This window comes from Amphiura filiformis, chromosome 8 (genome assembly GCF_039555335.1).
Source record: "Amphiura filiformis chromosome 8, Afil_fr2py, whole genome shotgun sequence".
NCBI classification, from domain to species: domain Eukaryota; kingdom Metazoa; phylum Echinodermata; class Ophiuroidea; order Amphilepidida; family Amphiuridae; genus Amphiura; species Amphiura filiformis.
This window is the reverse complement of record NC_092635.1, coordinates 55,475,390-55,493,575: the sequence shown is the minus strand read 5'-3', so window position 1 is coordinate 55,493,575 and position 18,186 is coordinate 55,475,390. Positions and strand designations below refer to the sequence as shown.

The following is an 18,186-nucleotide window of genomic DNA, read 5'->3' as shown; positions in this document are numbered from 1 at the left end:
AAATTTTCGCGAGGTTTTTATTTTCGCGAATTTCGCGAGTGGACATAAAATCGCGAAAATAAAAACTCATGAAAATTACCTTTTGCATTAGGTTTCTATTGTATCAATATCAAAACCGTGAAATTTAATTCTTGTGCAATTGACAAAATCTTCAAAATCGCGAAAATATCTTCTCGCGAAAATATTGACTTTTACAGTACCACAATATTCTTCTTACTGACAAACTTAACAGCAAATTTTCAAGTTCATTGTCACCAAAGTACATTACTTTAACAAGTCGGCACAAAACAAAATTGCTTGTGTCAGTGAAAGAACGTCATAAGTGGCATTTTGGGAGAAAATAAGTTTTTATGGATTATGAATGAAAATATAGGTAAATGTTCTTATTTAAAGTCTTAGACATGATTGATGGAATTTTAATTAATAATTAATTATTTAATCAAAATAATTAAAATGTTAAAAAACAATAAATGAGTAAACAATATGAAACATAAAAATCCTTCTGCATAATCACTGGTAAGTATCCTACATTGTTTTTGTACTGACACAAGTAAATATCATTTATCACACTAATGTCACCAACTCATTTTCATCATGATATTTTATGCTACATGTATGTATTCCTCCAAATCAATATTCCCATTTGCCATTTTCAGATTATCTAATCAAATCAGGAACTCTCCCCTTTTTACTTCCTTGGATCAGGATCCTCGCCCTGATTCTCTTCTACCTCAATTTCTTCTTCTACTCTCACATCCCTGTTCTCACCCTCGTCTTCCTCAGGTTGTTCTTCCTCTTCCTCATCTGGTTGGGCTTTTGGTGGCACAATGACTTCTTCTACAACTGGTTCATTGACATCCATTCCCATGTCCATTTTCATTTCAGACCCGGGTTGGTTTTCAGGTAACATGCTTGCTGCTTTGTCAGGTATGTTTTTCAAATATTCAGACCAATAAAAATCAAATACATAACATGAGTTCTCCCTGGGTAAGTCATCATGTTCTGTGTAGTACATCATGTAGAAATTGCACATCTCATCAGCTTGTGTTGAGCTGTTAAAATGAAAAAAATTGATTTAATTTGCATATAACGCTTCAAGTGCATTCTTTGTTTTTCTTTGAAATTGTTTTCATCTATTTTCTGACTTTTTGATGATTTTGTTGGAAATTTTCTTTTTTAAAAAAGGAGAAAATGTTTCTGCAGGATTTTAATGACAGGTGCGGGTGACCAGAGACACACCTATTTGTAACCAGCTCCAACAAAACCTGGAACAAGTCGCCAGATATGTTTTTGAGTTATAGGCTTTTAAGGGAACTGGAATGAGCGTTTCGACAGCATTCTGAATACGAAGAATGTCTTTCTGACATCAAATAATTTTCATTTTATGAAATTCACGATATAATACAAATTTTATGACAAATTATTAAAATTTGATATTTTTCACATTTGGAGATATAACAGTCCTCAAGTAAATTTTATAAATTTAATGATATAGTCTTAAAGTGTATGTAGCTGGGAGGAAAAGCCGACGATCCATTGAAAATTTTGACCTTTCATATTAAAGATATGGATTTTTTCCCCAAAAGACCTAATTTTTTTGGGTGTTTTGGGAAAAAAAATCCATATCTTCAATACGAAAGGTCAAAATTTTCAATTGATCGTCGGCTTTTCATCCCACCTACATACACTTTAGGTAGAAATCATCAGATTTATAAAGTTTACTTCGAGTCCTGTTAAATATCAAAAATATCAATTTTTAATGATTTGCCATAAAATGTGTATTACATTGCGAATTTCAAAAAATCAAAATTATTTGATATCAGAAGGCCATTCTTTGTATTCAGAATGCAATTCGATATGTCTGATGTGCTCTAATGTCCCACAATAAATACTGTCCAAACGTCCATACCCCTTCCCTTAAAGATGACATTCCCATAAAAAAATAAAATTTTGGAATTCTTAATTTCATGGTATTTAACTGTGGGACTAAGTGGACTTTTAAATCTTTGAAAGTACTTATTAAAATGAGCTTTATTTAATCAATAAATAACAGTTGAACTATGATAATCCCTATCCAGGTTGTGTAAGGCAGGAAACTAATTGGCCCATTACTCAGAATAGCAATTTGGCAAAAATATCAAGGTATCATTTACAAAATTATCCATATCTTGAAAAGTATTGATGCTATTTATATAATGTTGGTATCATTTTAAAGCTTATTGTCTACTGCTTACATTTTTATTCAAATCGTGAAATGTCAAAAATGCGACTTGTTCCTGGTTTTGTCAGAGCGGGTCACATTTTTTGACTTTATATTTGTTTGTTTATATATAATGTCTTCTGTCAAGTCATCACAAAGAGCAGATTGGGCTATTCCAGTTAAAAATCCATGCACTCCGTATTGAAGATAATGATAGGGGGTGTAGACTTCAAATGGAGTCACCTATTCAGGTAACTCGATTTAAAATTCTCACTCCCTGTGTGGGAGATTAAGGTCATGTCTTCCATAAAGGGTGTATGGATTTCAACTTGAATAGCATATTGCCACTCTTATAACTGATAAGAATGTCAGTCTTCGTTTATTGTCTATTGTAGATAAAATATACTGCTATCTAATGATGATAGCAATATTTGTCATAAATTTTAGATTTTCGGAGGACATCCCTACCTAAAGAAAACTTGAATACCTCCCCATAGACAGGATTTATTTTGGATGGTTTGGGGAGTGTAAAAGCAACGCTTTTATGAATTTTTCCTTATATAAAGGGCTAATTTGAAAGTTTTAAATTTTACTTAAAAAAAGGGCTGACTTTCAACATTTTTTTGCATGAGCATTTGAGGGAGGGTCTTCCCGCCAACCCACACCCACCATACCCCGATACAGCTTTGTACGGGCACAAATCTTACCCAATGTATGTGGTTGTATCCCTGTCACTATTCATTGTACATCTCATGGCTAAAATATCTCCCTTGTCAATAGTCATTTCTTCATCAGCCACTGGGTAGAACATCTGAAAGATAATAAATTACCCAACAAAATATATTATGTATACTTGGAACCCCCCAGTGGCGTAGCGGCAAAATTGCCTATTTGGGCCCCGCCCCCTACCTAGTGCAAGGAAAAAGGAGGGAGAAAGAGAGGAGGGGCAGAGAGATGGGGAATCCATACAATATGCAATACCATACGATTATTATCAATAAGCCTGGAAAAAACTGTCTATTTGCCCCCCCTCCCCCAGTGCAGGGAAATTTGGTGGATTTGGGCCCCTGCCCCATACAGGCTTCCCCCCTAGAAAAAATCCCAGCTACGCCGCTGGGGCTTCATATCGACAAATTAGGCAGACAGCTGAATCCGTATTCGGCTTGTGGTCAATTCATGTTACGCTTGAATAATATCTTCAAATTAGCGAACAAGGGATCAACGATTTATTTTGAGAGGGCAGCATATCAATTTTTTAACGGTGATCATTGTAGACTGTTCAGTGCTGCACTAGTATTTTGCTCTGTTAAGAAATTGATATGTTGCCATCTAGAGCCAAAGTTCTTGAAGAGCTTATTTCCAAACCGTGTTAAGTCCACAAGATTCACTTTGAAGAAAATCAGGAATTTTCTTTATGGCAATGAAAAAAAGTTCGATTTCTATAAAATTACAGTGAAGTGAAAGTGACATATATAGGACCATAAAAACATGTTAAGTTAAAATCTAGAGACTTTTGATTTTTTTTAATGAATTAATTTGTTTCAAAAATAGCATGGACTTAACACGTTTTGACACAAAACGCAATTTCTGGCATGGACTTAACACATTTTGACACAAAACATAGTATCTGTAACACAGAACTAACCATATTTTTCTCAAACTAGTCTTAAAAGATTACAAATTTATTAAAAACATACAAAATGTGATTCTCTCTACTATAAAACACAATTTTGCCACAAAACACCTTGCATCTCGAACCCCTCCTGCTGCCCATTGTTTACCAAAATTCGACGTTTAAAATAGTTCAAAATTCAAAACTTAGTTGAATTGCATTTCTCAGAATTGAATAAACATCATTTCACTGACAATAAGTGATGACCTGAAATATCCACTTGTTTTATCACATTATCACAAATATTCCCCCCCCCATGCTGCCACCCTAATCTCATATTGACAGTCCTAAGCATGCTAAGTTTTTAAGTCCTAAGTTTTTTTATACCTTTAACTTTAAAATTATACCTTGAATTTAGTAGCACATTTTGATAATCATACAAAATAATAATATCAAAAACTAACTCTACCACCATCCTCTAACATTAATTCTACCATCACAGCCTCTCCCTCCCCCCTTCCCACCCTATTCATGTCTTTCTGGAGGTATCTATCAAATATTTCAGAAATCCCATACAAACTAAGCCTACTAATATAAAACAAAAACAACAACAAAAACTTTTTATGCAGACCAAATTCATACATACTAGTCTCAGGACCTAACAAGAACTTTGGCGATTAACTATTGGAAGCCCTATGCCGTGCTACTTGCCTACAAGCTGCCCACAAGGGCAGTGTTTGTGGACTTAACACAGTTTGCTACAAAACTGGATTGGACTTAACACGTTTTGGAAAAAAATCGATACTTTGTGTGTCAATATTTCGGAACTTGACTAATTTTGGAAAAAAACAAGCACATTGCTGGATAGCCCTAGTTACGCACTACCCATTTTCATCAAAATTTCAATTTTGAAGGTGGGTGGACTTAACACGGTTTGGAAATAAGCTCTTCAATTGAAAATTTATCAAAAAGACTAATCTGGATTCAGCTGTCTGCTGAATTCATAACGATATAGTCCTGAGAAAAGTGTAATACAATGAAAAAAGTTTCTGAATGGTGAGGGGGAATTGTGAAATATTCCACTTACTCATGCCCATTTATGACTTTCCTAAGACAAAAGCACACAAATCTCTCAAAATTTGCAATTTAACTTTAACACCAACATAATATGTACCTCAGGAAGTTGTGGATCTCTCTTGCCAATCTCTTCCCATTCATCGTCACGGATGCGGTATGCTGACACTACTTTACCTGATGTGAAAACACAATGAAAACATACAATCAGATTAGATCCCAGAAAGATGTACCAGGTCCAGGAATTAACATTAAGTTCACATTTAGCAAGTGCATAAGACCAAAGTTTCAATGTGCTGTATTGCACTGCAGATATAAAGCACAAACATGTTTGTGCTAGAATAATTTTTCCAAAATATATTGAGATAAAAGTACAGAGAGTACAAGAATATTTTCATTTATAAAACAGAAGATCATCAAGAAATTTCAAGCATGTAAACTAAATATTTTTTAGATTCATAAAACATCAAGACATGTGTAAGAAGTCGTTTTGAAGAATGGTGGACACAATGGGTGATGCTCAGTTTGGTAAAGACTTTTGAATATTTACACAAACTAAACATCACCCTCCTATTGCATCTGTCATTCTTAAAAAAAGCTTATGGTGATGTTTTTTTCTATTCCATGATTGTCATGTTAAAGCGACTGAGCATTAACATTGTTTAGGAGTGGCTGTCAACCAATCTCACTGGCCATTAGATGCATAGGAATAAATGTTTTATAGGCCTTGCCGTCTAGATTTTAAAGGCAAGTGGTTAATCACTCACTAGCATGATGCTAGGCGAGTGGTCGAATTATCACAAATTTTCACATTACACTTATTGGTGTATATCAAGTAGAGCTTTGGTCTTAAACAGTATTTATATTAAAATTTGTGCCTTTCTCCGCTTGGAGGTGTAGAATCAATTAAATACTGAATTTGCTGATTCGATGGCTGATTTTAGGAGATTAGCAGGGGAGTGATATTTAGTGTCTATGGCTAGTGGAAAATCGCTCACTAGAAATTTGGGCAAGCGGTGGCGAGCGAAAGCAATTGCTCGCCTCAAACGGCAAGGCCTTGTTGAAGGTATAAAAGTGAAAATACTATTGTCATAAACATATGATATTAAGGAAACAACAGAGAAAAGAATAGGCTTACCAAGTGTATGTGTATGTACTCTGAAAGCAAATGGATGTAATGTTGGTTTCTCCTCGTATTGGCAAGCTCCCTCCAGGTTAACTGAAATGTGCAAAGACAAACACATTTAAATGATGATAATAATAATAATATAAACATGCTTGTATATCGCTTGTAGTCCTAAGGATCTTAAAAGCACTTTTCAACAATATAACAAGAAAGCTAAAAAGATAAAAAGTCTACAAACCTCCAAACCAAGGAAAAGAGCAAAATAACCAAGCAAAAATGGTTGTTGGAGACTTTCAGCAAATTAATATACAGTCTTATATCTACAGAATAAATAAATTGAAATCTTTTTAATAAGTAGACTGTAGTAGATACTGTATGCTATATACAATAAATATATAATATGCTATCTGCAGTAGATAGCTAATGTGCTATCTGCAGTAGATAGCTAATGTGCTATCTGTAGTAGATAGTTAATATGCTATCTACAGTAGACGGCTAATGTGGTATCTACAGTAGATAGCTAATATGCTATCTACAGTAGATAGCTAGTGTGCTATATACAGTAAATATCTAATATGCTATCTGTAGTAGATAGCTAATGTGCTATCTATGCTAGGTAGCTAATATGATATCTACTGTAGATAGCTAATGTGCTATACATCTAACATCTAAAGTAGATATCTAATATTTTATCTACAGTAGATGGCTAATATTCTATCTAAAGTAGATATCTGCACTATCTACACTAGATTGCTAATATCTCAGAAAACATTCAATGTTTGACAGAAAAGGTTTAAATGTTGGGTTATATAAAGGGTATAAAAAAATTTTGAAAATGTGATGCAAAACATTCTAACATAATGTTATTTATAACTATTGACAAAATATTTTGCAAAAATGTTTGCCCAAAATATTTTACAATAATGTATGCCCAAAATATTTAAAAACGTATTGATGATCTTTATATAACCTGACATTTAAATGTTATTAAAAAACATTTTGAATAAATGTTTTCAGAACATTTTTGTGTATGCTGGGATGCTATCTACAGTAGATAGCTAATATGCCATAAGTAGCCAGTTAATATGATATCTACTGTAGATAGCTAATATGCTATCTACAATACACCAGGCACAAAAAGAAACTCGTCAGTTCTATTCATCCTTTCTGTTCAATAACTTTATAATTTTGGATTATTCTGAAATATACATTTTGTTAATTGGACTTTGCTTTCTCATTTGACACCCTGTTCGTGAAAAATGAACAAGAATTGACCAAGATATGCGCCTCCAAAGCCTCAAACCCCAAAATCAAAAGTTGCATTTTCAATGGGAACGCATCGTTGTATTGCACACAAGCACCACGGGCCAATCAATAAAGTGTAACACAGTGTAACAGGCACAATTGAATCGTTAAAATTGCAACTTTTCATTTTGGGGTTTGAGAGTTTGGAGGCGCATATCTTGGTCAATTCTTGCTCAATGATCATGAACAAGGTGTCAAATGAGAAAGAAAAGTCCAATTAACAAAATGTATATTTCAGATAATCTAAAATTATCAAGTTATTGAACAGCAAGGATGAATATAACTGACAAGTTTCTTTTTGTGCCTGGTGTAGATAGCTACTATACTATCTAGGAGCTCCTTCTAGGTAAATGTGCATATCTTTATAAGAGCAAATTTTGAATTTATTTTTTATAAAATTTGTAATCGGCACATGAAAAAATAATGCTAATGAAAAAACTAAATAGACGTCATCTGATAAATTGTATCTACACTGTGTTACGGTTACAACATTAAAGAAACATGCCATCGAATGAAATCTGTTTATACAATATATTACTTGTGTTTAATGCACTCTATTCAAGTACACCCCCTCCCATGTCAGGAAATGTGCTCAAAGCACTGGCATACACACATACTAGAAGCAGTTGCCTCAATGTGTTGACGTCACTGCTACATTAGGGTAAGAAATGGTATAGTAACTGTGGATCCATTCCACCTGTGCATGTCATCTTATCTTATCATCTTACCTTGTGAGTGGCCTGGTATTTTCCCATCTGCTCCCATGAAGTATACTCCAGCAACAAGTCTTTGTCTGAAACAAAAAGGTCAAAGTTAAATTTATCTCATTCTTGACTTTTCATACAGCGATATATGATATGATATAACTTCAAACTGAGATTTGTTTTGTTTTATATTTGTTGTCAAGAACGACTGGATCAATCAATACTTTTAATGAATGTTTGTTTGTATGTTTGTTTCTTTTGTTTGTTTGCTTACCCTATTTGATTTTAGTATGGGTTGTAGCTGGGAGGTTATATCTTTACCATGTTTACTTGTTCTTGAAGTGTTATTTCTTACATTTTAAATAAATAAATAAATGTAGATATTTATATAGCGCTTTATGCCGTAAACAGCCTCAAAGCGCTTTACATTTATTCCGCCGTTATTAGAATAATGTCGGAACCACGTTTGCTGCCTACAAATGGCGCAGGGTTCATCAGTACAACGACTGTGACTACCCCTAACAGCTTCCCATTGCACCTGGGTGGGGTGAGGCAAGCGAGATAAAGCGCCTTGCCCAAGGGCGCAACACGGTGGCGGGACGGGGACTCGAACCCACGCACGTCAAGCAAGCTCTCAGATTATGAGTCCAAGGCCGTAACCACTGAGCCACCGTGCCCTTCAAGAACGACTGGATCAATCAATACTTTTAAAGAATGTTTGTTTGTATGTTTGTTTCTTTTGTTTGTTTGCTTACCCTATTTGATTTTAGTATGGGTTGTAGCTGGGAGGTTATATCTTTACCATGTTTACTTGTTCTTGAAGTGTTATTTCTTAAATTTTACCCACCTGCCATTTTACCATTTTACAGTATTATTGTCAACTAAGTACTAATTGCAATCTTGTAGCGTATTTTGCAGCATTGATAGGTAAGTACCAATTACAATCTTGCAGCATATTTTGAATTTTAACTTTAAAATTACAGATCCAAAACTCAAAATTATAAAAATCACAATTCTAAAGGCTTCAGGTAATGTTGGGTGCAATGTGCTTTTACAATGATAAATGTTATTGCAACAACAATTATTGTTCTTTGTTATATGGTAGGCTACATTAAATTACCAAATGCCATCACACAAACAGCCCAGCTGCATTAAATTTTCATTTTGTAGTCCATTGTCACTGAATAAGTTTCTTTGAAAATTATTAAATCATGTACATTTCATTGAAAAATTACGAAAGTCAAGTATATGAATTGTGCCCCAAATAGGCTGATTTGTTCATCATTTTCGTCTAAATTATGTCAAACCAACAAAAACAAAAATAGTTTATATAATGTTATAAATGTGTTATAAATGCGTTTTAGGTTTGGTCACAACATAACATTTTAATTTCTGGTTATATAAAGGATATGAAAACATGTTTGAAACCTTTTATATAAAAAAAACCACTCCAACAACATTTTCAAAATGTTGTCAAAATCGTTACTGCAAAATATATTTGGCAACTATTTTGTTACATTATACAGGGTGTCCCAGAAAAAATTACCGGGCGAATTAATTTGAACGTAAGTCGAGAAATAGACATCAGAATACAAAAATCTAAATATCAGCTTGTAGTCCATCTTATTCTGCATCTTATACGCCAATCATATTGGAATCGGTTGACTGATTGCGAAGAAATGAGCGATTACATAACGCATGCGTCAATTCACTTCATTCCAAGTTTGAAAGAAAGATCGTTCAACAAAATGCAACGAACTAGTAATTTTAATCAGTAAAACTGTCAATGGGCTTCATATTTTGTTCTGTGAAATCGTTTTTGTTCTTTTTAAACAATCTGTTTCTTGCAAAACACTGAATTAGGTTTTGTTCAAATTTGAAAACCTGCACGATATTGAAAGTGAAAGCTTGCATGTAAGATGATGCTCGGTATGCTTGATATAAATGTTGCATAAAGAATTATTGCATAAAGAATTCCAGCTTGCTTAAAAAATTTCTCAAACACATTAATGTTTTTGGAATATTTCCAAGAAATTGTAAAGTTTAAATCTTTAAAAACGTCAACATTATTGTTGCATGGTATCAAAAATCACAAGTAAAGCACTTGATTATTGTCATTTTGACTCAAATGTTCTTGGGAAAGTTAAAATTATAACATATTTGCACAACTTAAAGAATTAAAGTTGGAAAGCTTCTAATTGAAGAAATCAAAGTTTTCTGGGACACATTGTTATAAATGTTATTCATCTTCAGTGAAAGCATGAAAAACATAACACCGTTGGATTATAAAATAGATAACGTGGGCTTGATTTAATGAGATACACAAACTTTAGGAAGCGGTGAGCGAGTATAAAAAAGCGCCTGTTGATACAACTTGGAATGAACTGCATTGATGCGCGCTTTATGTAATCGTTAATTTCTTCGCAACCAGTAAACCGAATCAAATGAAACTTTCGTATGTGATGCACAATAAAATGGGCTATGCGCTACATTTTAAATTTTTTGATTCTGATGTCTATTTCTCGACTTACGTTCAATTATATTCACTCGGTAATTTTTTCTGGGACACCCTGTATTATAATGTTTTCACACATGTTTTCTGCATGTCATTAAAATGTTTTTATACCCTTTTTATAACTCAACATTTAAAAGTTTTCTGTAAAATATCTTGTGTGTGCTTGGAGCCTACCTTTCAAGTGTCATGTGCATAGTGATTCCTGAGTTGTCAGAAGAACCATCTGAATATAAAAAAGGAAAGACAAAATAATATTAAGTAAATGAGAAGGGTTGGGGTGGGCATGCCAAGTTGCCCCAATAACCTATTTCCTAAACGACTTTCCCATAACAGATGTTGTGTGCTGTGCACAGGGTATACACTTTTGCCATTTGGGCATAAATTTAGGTCATAAAGAGACAAATTCTGATCTTACTTATTCCAGACCTATTATAAAGGAATATTATGACAAAGTAAGTTGTTGTGGAGTCCATCCCATACCCTCATCATCCCACTGTCAATTTTGAAACAAAAGTATTAGAATTTTTCTTCTCAGTGACACCATTTAACTTGAATTTAAACTCTGTATCTTAAAAGCAGCTAAACTTCTGAACACAAAAAGACAGGGGTGTCAAGAGTGACTAACCATAAGAATATTACAAAGCACAAGTCATTAGCGTAGCGTCATAGGGGCATGGGGGGGGCAATCGATCTGAAAATTTAGAAAATCCCATAGGAAATTTGCCAAAAAATGACTTGTGCCCCCCCATCAGACCCGGTGCCCCCAATCATGGTCGGTATCCACCCCCAATATAATAACCCATGCTACACCACTGACAAGAGTTTAACACAAACCCACCTTTGTTTTTCCATATTTTTCATTACTTTATATTTTTCATGGTTGAACTTATTGAACAAAAGAAACACATTGACAAATTTAAATATTGCATGTATCCAACTTTAAACTCGAGAAATAAAACTTTATTTTCTTTTCATCAAAATTAAAATATTACATCTGCCACAAACCACAATTGAATGAAAATAATAGCCTTTGATCTTTGATCAAGTTCATTAGGAATGTTGATTTAAACTTCAAAACGAACAAACTTCACAATAGCCTTTACTTTTCATTCCGGGGGGGGATACTCAAGTTTGGTTTTGGTAGGGACATGCCGCTGAGATTTTGGAAGTGGACCCATAAATATACCAATTTTTAAAGAAATTTGGACCCATTGATATACCAAAAGTCAAAATTTTCGGCCGAATTTAACCAAAATTGTCTTGGTTTTTACAAATTTTCCCAAAATTTTGAGAAAATTTTGGCTAGATTATGGAAAATTTGGGCTGTTTTCCGAAAAAATTGAGAAAATTTTGAAAAAAGGACCCATTCATATACCAAAATAGGCTTTGAAAAAGGGGTCATTGATATACCAGAAGGCCGAAAATACTACCCATGTTTGCGGCACGTCCCAGGATGGTCATTTGTACTGAGTACCCCCCCGGTCTTTTCATACATTCCATTCATCATTTTCATTGAAATACTTACCTTCAAAAGGTGCCGCTGTCTTGTAATGAACTTGAAGAACCAGATAATCAATATCAGAATCACCTCCTACCTTGAAGCCAACATCTACATGAAGAATAGAAAATATAGTAATAAGAAAGACATTCCCAATCTATAGCTTCCAAATTGGAATTATTGAAGCACACCAAGCCCCATATCATTCTAATTACCTGGACCCTCTCAGAAATGCATAAATTAAAAGTGCTGTTACTTCGTAAAAGGGTATTTCATGATCCACATTTTCATCCCCCCCCCCTCCACTTTTCTCAAAAAAAGTTGAGATTTTTATACCTCTGGAAACCTCTGGCTACATAATGTTTATTTGCAAAAGATTTCTTGCAGATTAATTCGTACAGCAAAATATCATCAAATTTGAATTACGATCAAACGAAACAACAGTGGCCTTATGGAGCAGTGTAATACACATAATCATGCATAACTCGCAAACGCAAAATTGGAATCAACTGAAATTTTAGGAATAAGCTTTTTTTGTGGATATCTGCTGAAAAATGTCATAAAAAGAGGATGCTAGGATCATGAAATACTCCTTTAATTATTCATCGAAGATGTACATTGTTTGAAAGTAAATTATTCAAAAAATCTAAATATAATCCCAGATTTGGTGTAAAAATAACAATTAGGGAAAGTCACAAAAACACTTTTTTGGGAACACACTATAGAAAAAGGAAAATCCAAAATTTTAGTTTTTTTGGATACTGACCTTATTTTCTTTATTATTGATCAAATAAGGCCAAAATATGACCTTTTAACATTTTTGGCTAAAAGTAAAATCATTTTTAGAAAAAAAACTCAAGTTTTGTACCTTTTGGAAGTTCTAATGCTGGAGCGTCTAATGCCCATGCATACAGTATATTTTGTTGTCCCATACAGACAGGTCTAGCACCAGAACCAGCCATCTCACCACAGTTCCTGTAAGTATAGATAACACATTAGTAAAAAAATTTAATAGATAAGTAAAAGTGTACCAATAATTTAATGAAACTTCAGGGAAGAATTTGGTGTCAGAGGCATCTTCGAACTAAATCCCAATGATACCACTATTAAGATAATACAAAATAAAGCACACAGGTATGTTTTTACTATGCTTCATAATGCAAAAAGGGATTTCAACTATTACAGATTTACTTTATAAGGATACTCCCACTCCAGCCTCAAGTCGTTTGATGATTTTATATAAACTGAATATGATTATCTGATAAAGACAGGGGGAAATATTATACTTTATGAAAAGTATCGTTGATATTTTTTCAAGCAATCTTATCTTGAGATAAAAACCTTTATGTGAATCATATTCTATTTTCATAGCTGTAAGTCCTCCCAAAAAGTCCTAGTTATTCTGGGAAGATTTGTTTAACAGATATATTGAAGCGAAGCTGGGGACCTCAGGTGGGAAGAAGTTCACACTCGTAACTTTGCTCCACTCCGATTACAATTTCAATGAGTTTGATTATGTTTGGGGTATTGAATGACTCATTCATGTTTGGGGTATTGAATGGCATGTTTATTTGCTGCAAATTGTTATAAATCCAAATTTCGAAATGTTCCAACTTTTGTCAGATTTAAATGGGTAACCTGATTGACAATCTCATCCCCCACTTTACCTCATCAAAATGCTGATTTTGGTATCAGATGAAAGCTCATATTTTTCTCATAAACATATTGAAATTTGGCATTACAAATCGGTATATATACTCAAATATGGTATACCACATTTGAGACTAATTAGGCAGTTTTTTGATGATATCTTCGGAAATACACTGAGTTGGAAATTATAATTTCAATATGTTTATGAGAAAAATAGGGCCTTTCACTTGAAATCAATATATTACATGATCATGATGATTATCATTAATAAAAAGACTGTAGACTACGAATATCACGCTGTATAAATGTCGGTAATTCCATTAGGAATTAGTCACATTTACAAAAAACATTTACATGTTCTTTTTGCATGAGTGCTTGAAAGGGATGACATTTTATGTTATATGTAAGTTTTAAAGAATTTGATTTTCCAAATATATCAGGTCACCTTCCTTTAACCAAATGTAATACTGAATGGATATACATAATACCATATTGTTGGAGAAAAGGGTAAATTATCTCAGCACTTTAGAAAGTTGACGATTGATTTTATTCGCTAACATGGATGGAACATGATTGTAAGGGGCCATACAGACTCCGAATATTCGACATAGAATATTAATTTGACAAGTTTTTGTTATTCAATCCACGGTATTTCAATTTGTTTCATCTTCTAATGAATGTATGTTGATGGGAAATCAATTATTAATATAATGTTAAATGTCTGGTGGAAATATGTTATCAATTTTACGTCATCAATTACATTTGTTAGAAGTTAAACATTTCTGGAAATAGAATGGGAATAAATTAAATAACGAAGCTAGGACATGTTATATTGAATATTCTGAAGTCTATAGTGGTCCTAAGGTAGTTTGTTAGTCTTTTGTTGTTGTAGCGATTCATGTTGATTTGATTTCCATTGTATATTGATTTTGACATGACTTGTGTCATAATTGTGGGTACTTTGGGTATTTCTGTTCAAATTATCTGATTATGATGTATTTTGTTTCTTTGTCAATTCGCCAATACAAAAATACTATGACAAACAATTTGTGTATGTAGGTGTGTTGACACACACTGCATATTGAGGAGGGGGCATGTGTGTCTGTGTCTTGCAGTATTTCCTGTTTTGGCAATGCCTTGTATTAAGATCATGGTATTTCCATGTTAACATACTCAATGTATCTTTCACACAGATACATTGAGATCTGTGATCTGGTCATATGTAATTAAATCAGATATTTGACATAATTTGGGTATACAGTTTGCAGAGATGTGTTTAATGTGCTGAAATGGAGGGGGTGTATAGTGTATAGGCCTGGGGTGTCGGGGTGGGTGTATGTGAGTCAGTGTACCGTGTTGTTATTTTCTTCATGTCATTCAATAACATCATTATTTTGCACTTATGGCACACAATGATAATGTATAATCAAGTAAATTAATTTAGCAAGGCATAAAACGATAAAATCTATAATTTTACATAAATTAGAGCGATGCAATCTTACCATACTGGATCAAAATCCCCAGGCAGTTTACATCCGAACAGTAAGATGTGATGCGCAGTGTGGGAGTCAGCGTGTGGCTCATAACCAACTGAAACAGAAATTGATACAAAATATATAGCTTGTCAGCTGCTGTCTGCATACATGTAATTTGTTTCATTCTGTGGGCGACTGAGGAAATTGGAATGAAAATGAAGGAGAGAAAGTCGATAATGATCATCATCAGTGGTGGTGCCAGGGGGGGGATCCAGTCAGAGATCTTGCGCCCCTTCCCCCTGCCCTCCCCCAATAAAAACAACAACAACTTTATAACAAAAATTCCCCCTGCCCTCCCCCAATAAAAGCAACAACAACTTTATAAAAAAAATTACATTTTGCAGAAATTTCATGATTTTTGACCCCCCCTGAAATTCACTTTGCCCCCCCCCCGAAAAAATTCCATACACAATTTTCCCCCAAAAGACTTCAATTTGTATGTGTTTTTGGGAAAAGAATCTAGACTTCAATACGAAAAATCTAAATTTTCAAAATAATGATCGTCGGCTTTTCCTCCCAGCTACATACACTTTAAGTAGGCCCTATATATATCATTTGATTGATAAATTTTACTTGTCGATATCAATTTTTAATAATTTGCCATAAAATTTGTATATCGCGATTTTCAAAATTATTTGATATCTGAAGGACATTCTTCGTATTCAGAATGTAATTCGATATATCTGGTGTGCTCTCATTTCCCACAAAAAATACTGTGCAAACGTTGTTACCAGAGCCCTTAACACGAATAGGTAAATATCTCTTATCACTTTGTCAATAGTCCTACAGTTATTCCTCATTTGTTGCCAAATTTTTCATTTCAAAAATTTTTGAAAACATTTTGAGAAAAGTCACGTAAGTAAAAAACGGAGCTTTTTTGGTAAATTTTGTCTTATCAATATACACATCCCGTATTATCTTAATGCAATTCTGTGCAAGACGACATAAAGTAAGGCCCCATATCACTAGGGAAAAAGCGGCAAATCGCCATAAACTTTTTAATATTTATTATTATTATTATTTTTACGTATTTGACGGGTTTTTTTAATATATCTTTTTCTAATAATTTGATCGTCATGTTTTTTCTAAAATCTCTATTAATAAACATAGGCCTAAATGTAGGACCATTCTATTTTTGGAAATGTAATGAAATAATACTGTCGCAGATACTGTCGTGACTAACTCTTCTCATTTTATTTCGTATTTCATCATTTAATATCAGCACTAATCAACCATGAATTTCCTTGGAAACCCGGTCCAACTCCTCTTACGAAACAGATCTGTCTCGTTTTATATGAGGGAAAGACATTATTAATGGGATGGGATCCGGGGATGGGATCGGTTGATTTACTTCGCAAACACCCACACGCAAACATTTCCCTTGGGGAAAGGTTCTTGGATGGATGGTATCTCAAATGATTTATTGATATCAAGAAACCTGGTTAAGACATATTTTACCTATTATTATATAGCTTATCTGGGACAATCCCGACAAAATCAGAAGTGCCTTTTTACAGAGATGACACTTTCCCTTCTTTTTACCATAAATTTACGCGCTATTGCAGGATTTTTTCCCAATTTGGATTTATTTCAAATTTGTGATGTTAATAATGTTGAAAATATTGTCTGATAGTTTCAGACCAGAATATAACTGGCATCTTGTATTTTTTCAGAAAATGTTCAATGTACATAATGCATGTACATAATTTGTCAATAATATTTTTAAAGCCGATATCTCAATTTCCAATTTTATAATACCATACCGGAACTTACAGAATCAACATCTTCGCTTGGGAATGTCCGATTTCATTGGGGATAACGGCGTTATGGGGCAAAATATCTCTTTTATTTATTTAAAATATGTAAAATATACTCCAAATTGATAATCTGCCCAAAAGTGTCTCTTTTTGATATACCACGTCACATATATCTCATTGACAATTGGGGCCAATGTGTCAATAATAGTAATACTGAACAAATATGTTTGATTACCATTTAGGGTAATTAAGTAAAGGAGACAGCAAAATAAAGGCTGAATGCACCAATTTGTCAATCCATCTATAAATACGAAAACGGTTACCGTGACAAATTATAATACTCGTTTCATCAAATGTCTTACGTAAAACAAGTATACTGCGCACAGAAAGTATCCGAACACTTAAATCAAAAGCAATATCTTGAAGACACCTTACCTAAACGAAAGTGTCAGATAAAGTAATCATTAGATGGATAATTTTGTTCTCCGTATTTTGATACCTTATTTGACATGCGAATTTATATTCCGATGATATACCGAATTGAATGGAAAAAAAGAGCATTTCAAAAATGACAAATTTGTCACTTTTGAAATACTCTCTTTAGTGAAATTCAAATTGGTATAACTCTGGGAAATGAAGTCGGAAAATGTCGAATGAGGTAACAAAATACGCAGAACAAAATTCCCATGCATCTATCGACTACTTTATTTTGCAATTTAGATTTAGTGTCTTAAGTTATTGCTTTTGTTTTAAGTGTTCGGATACTTTTTGTGCGCAGTATATTATGCGGTAACAGGTTTGCTATGGGGAAATTCATTAACCGATGGCATATGCCATCAAGCTATATCAAGTGACATATTTGAATTACAAGAGAGGTGTTATTAATATAACCATGTTGTAAATGATATTGTGCTACATGATGTTCAACGTATCAACCAATCACTCGGAAGCATTTAAACGTCCAAAAACTGTCGAAAAAAATCTGTTGAAATCTTAAGTGCCCGGTGTTATCTGAAAAGGGCCGTTGCAGCAATAATCTTGTCCTGCATTCTTAAAAAGCTCTGTACTGACGTGAATAGTTTCATAATTTTACAAACAATTAATTTTGGTCAAAACATTTGTCATGCAGTGTTTTTGTTTTTGTTTTATTTGTTTGTTTGTTTTGTTTTTGTTCATTTGTTTTGTTTTTCACATCATGAAGGTAATTATC

The 18,186-nt window shown here is 33.5% G+C and overlaps 1 protein-coding gene across 1 annotated transcript in view; it reads right to left on the bottom strand.

Annotated features, from left to right (window-relative positions):
• Positions 1 to 201: 201 nt before the first annotated feature.
• LOC140159242 (peptidylglycine alpha-hydroxylating monooxygenase-like) overlaps positions 202 to 18,186 on the bottom strand; it is a 33,438-nt gene continuing 15,453 nt past the window's right edge. The window contains exons 3-11 of the mRNA XM_072182652.1: positions 15,187 to 15,274; positions 12,903 to 13,009; positions 12,062 to 12,145; positions 10,711 to 10,759; positions 8,046 to 8,110; positions 6,025 to 6,105; positions 4,987 to 5,063; positions 2,908 to 3,011; positions 202 to 1,052 (exon numbers count right to left, since the gene is read on the bottom strand). Coding sequence (XP_072038753.1) covers positions 689 to 1,052; positions 2,908 to 3,011; positions 4,987 to 5,063; positions 6,025 to 6,105; positions 8,046 to 8,110; positions 10,711 to 10,759; positions 12,062 to 12,145; positions 12,903 to 13,009; positions 15,187 to 15,274 — 1,019 coding nt within the window. The 3' untranslated portion in view covers positions 202 to 688. The remainder of the gene's footprint in view (positions 1,053 to 2,907; positions 3,012 to 4,986; positions 5,064 to 6,024; positions 6,106 to 8,045; positions 8,111 to 10,710; positions 10,760 to 12,061; positions 12,146 to 12,902; positions 13,010 to 15,186; positions 15,275 to 18,186) is intronic.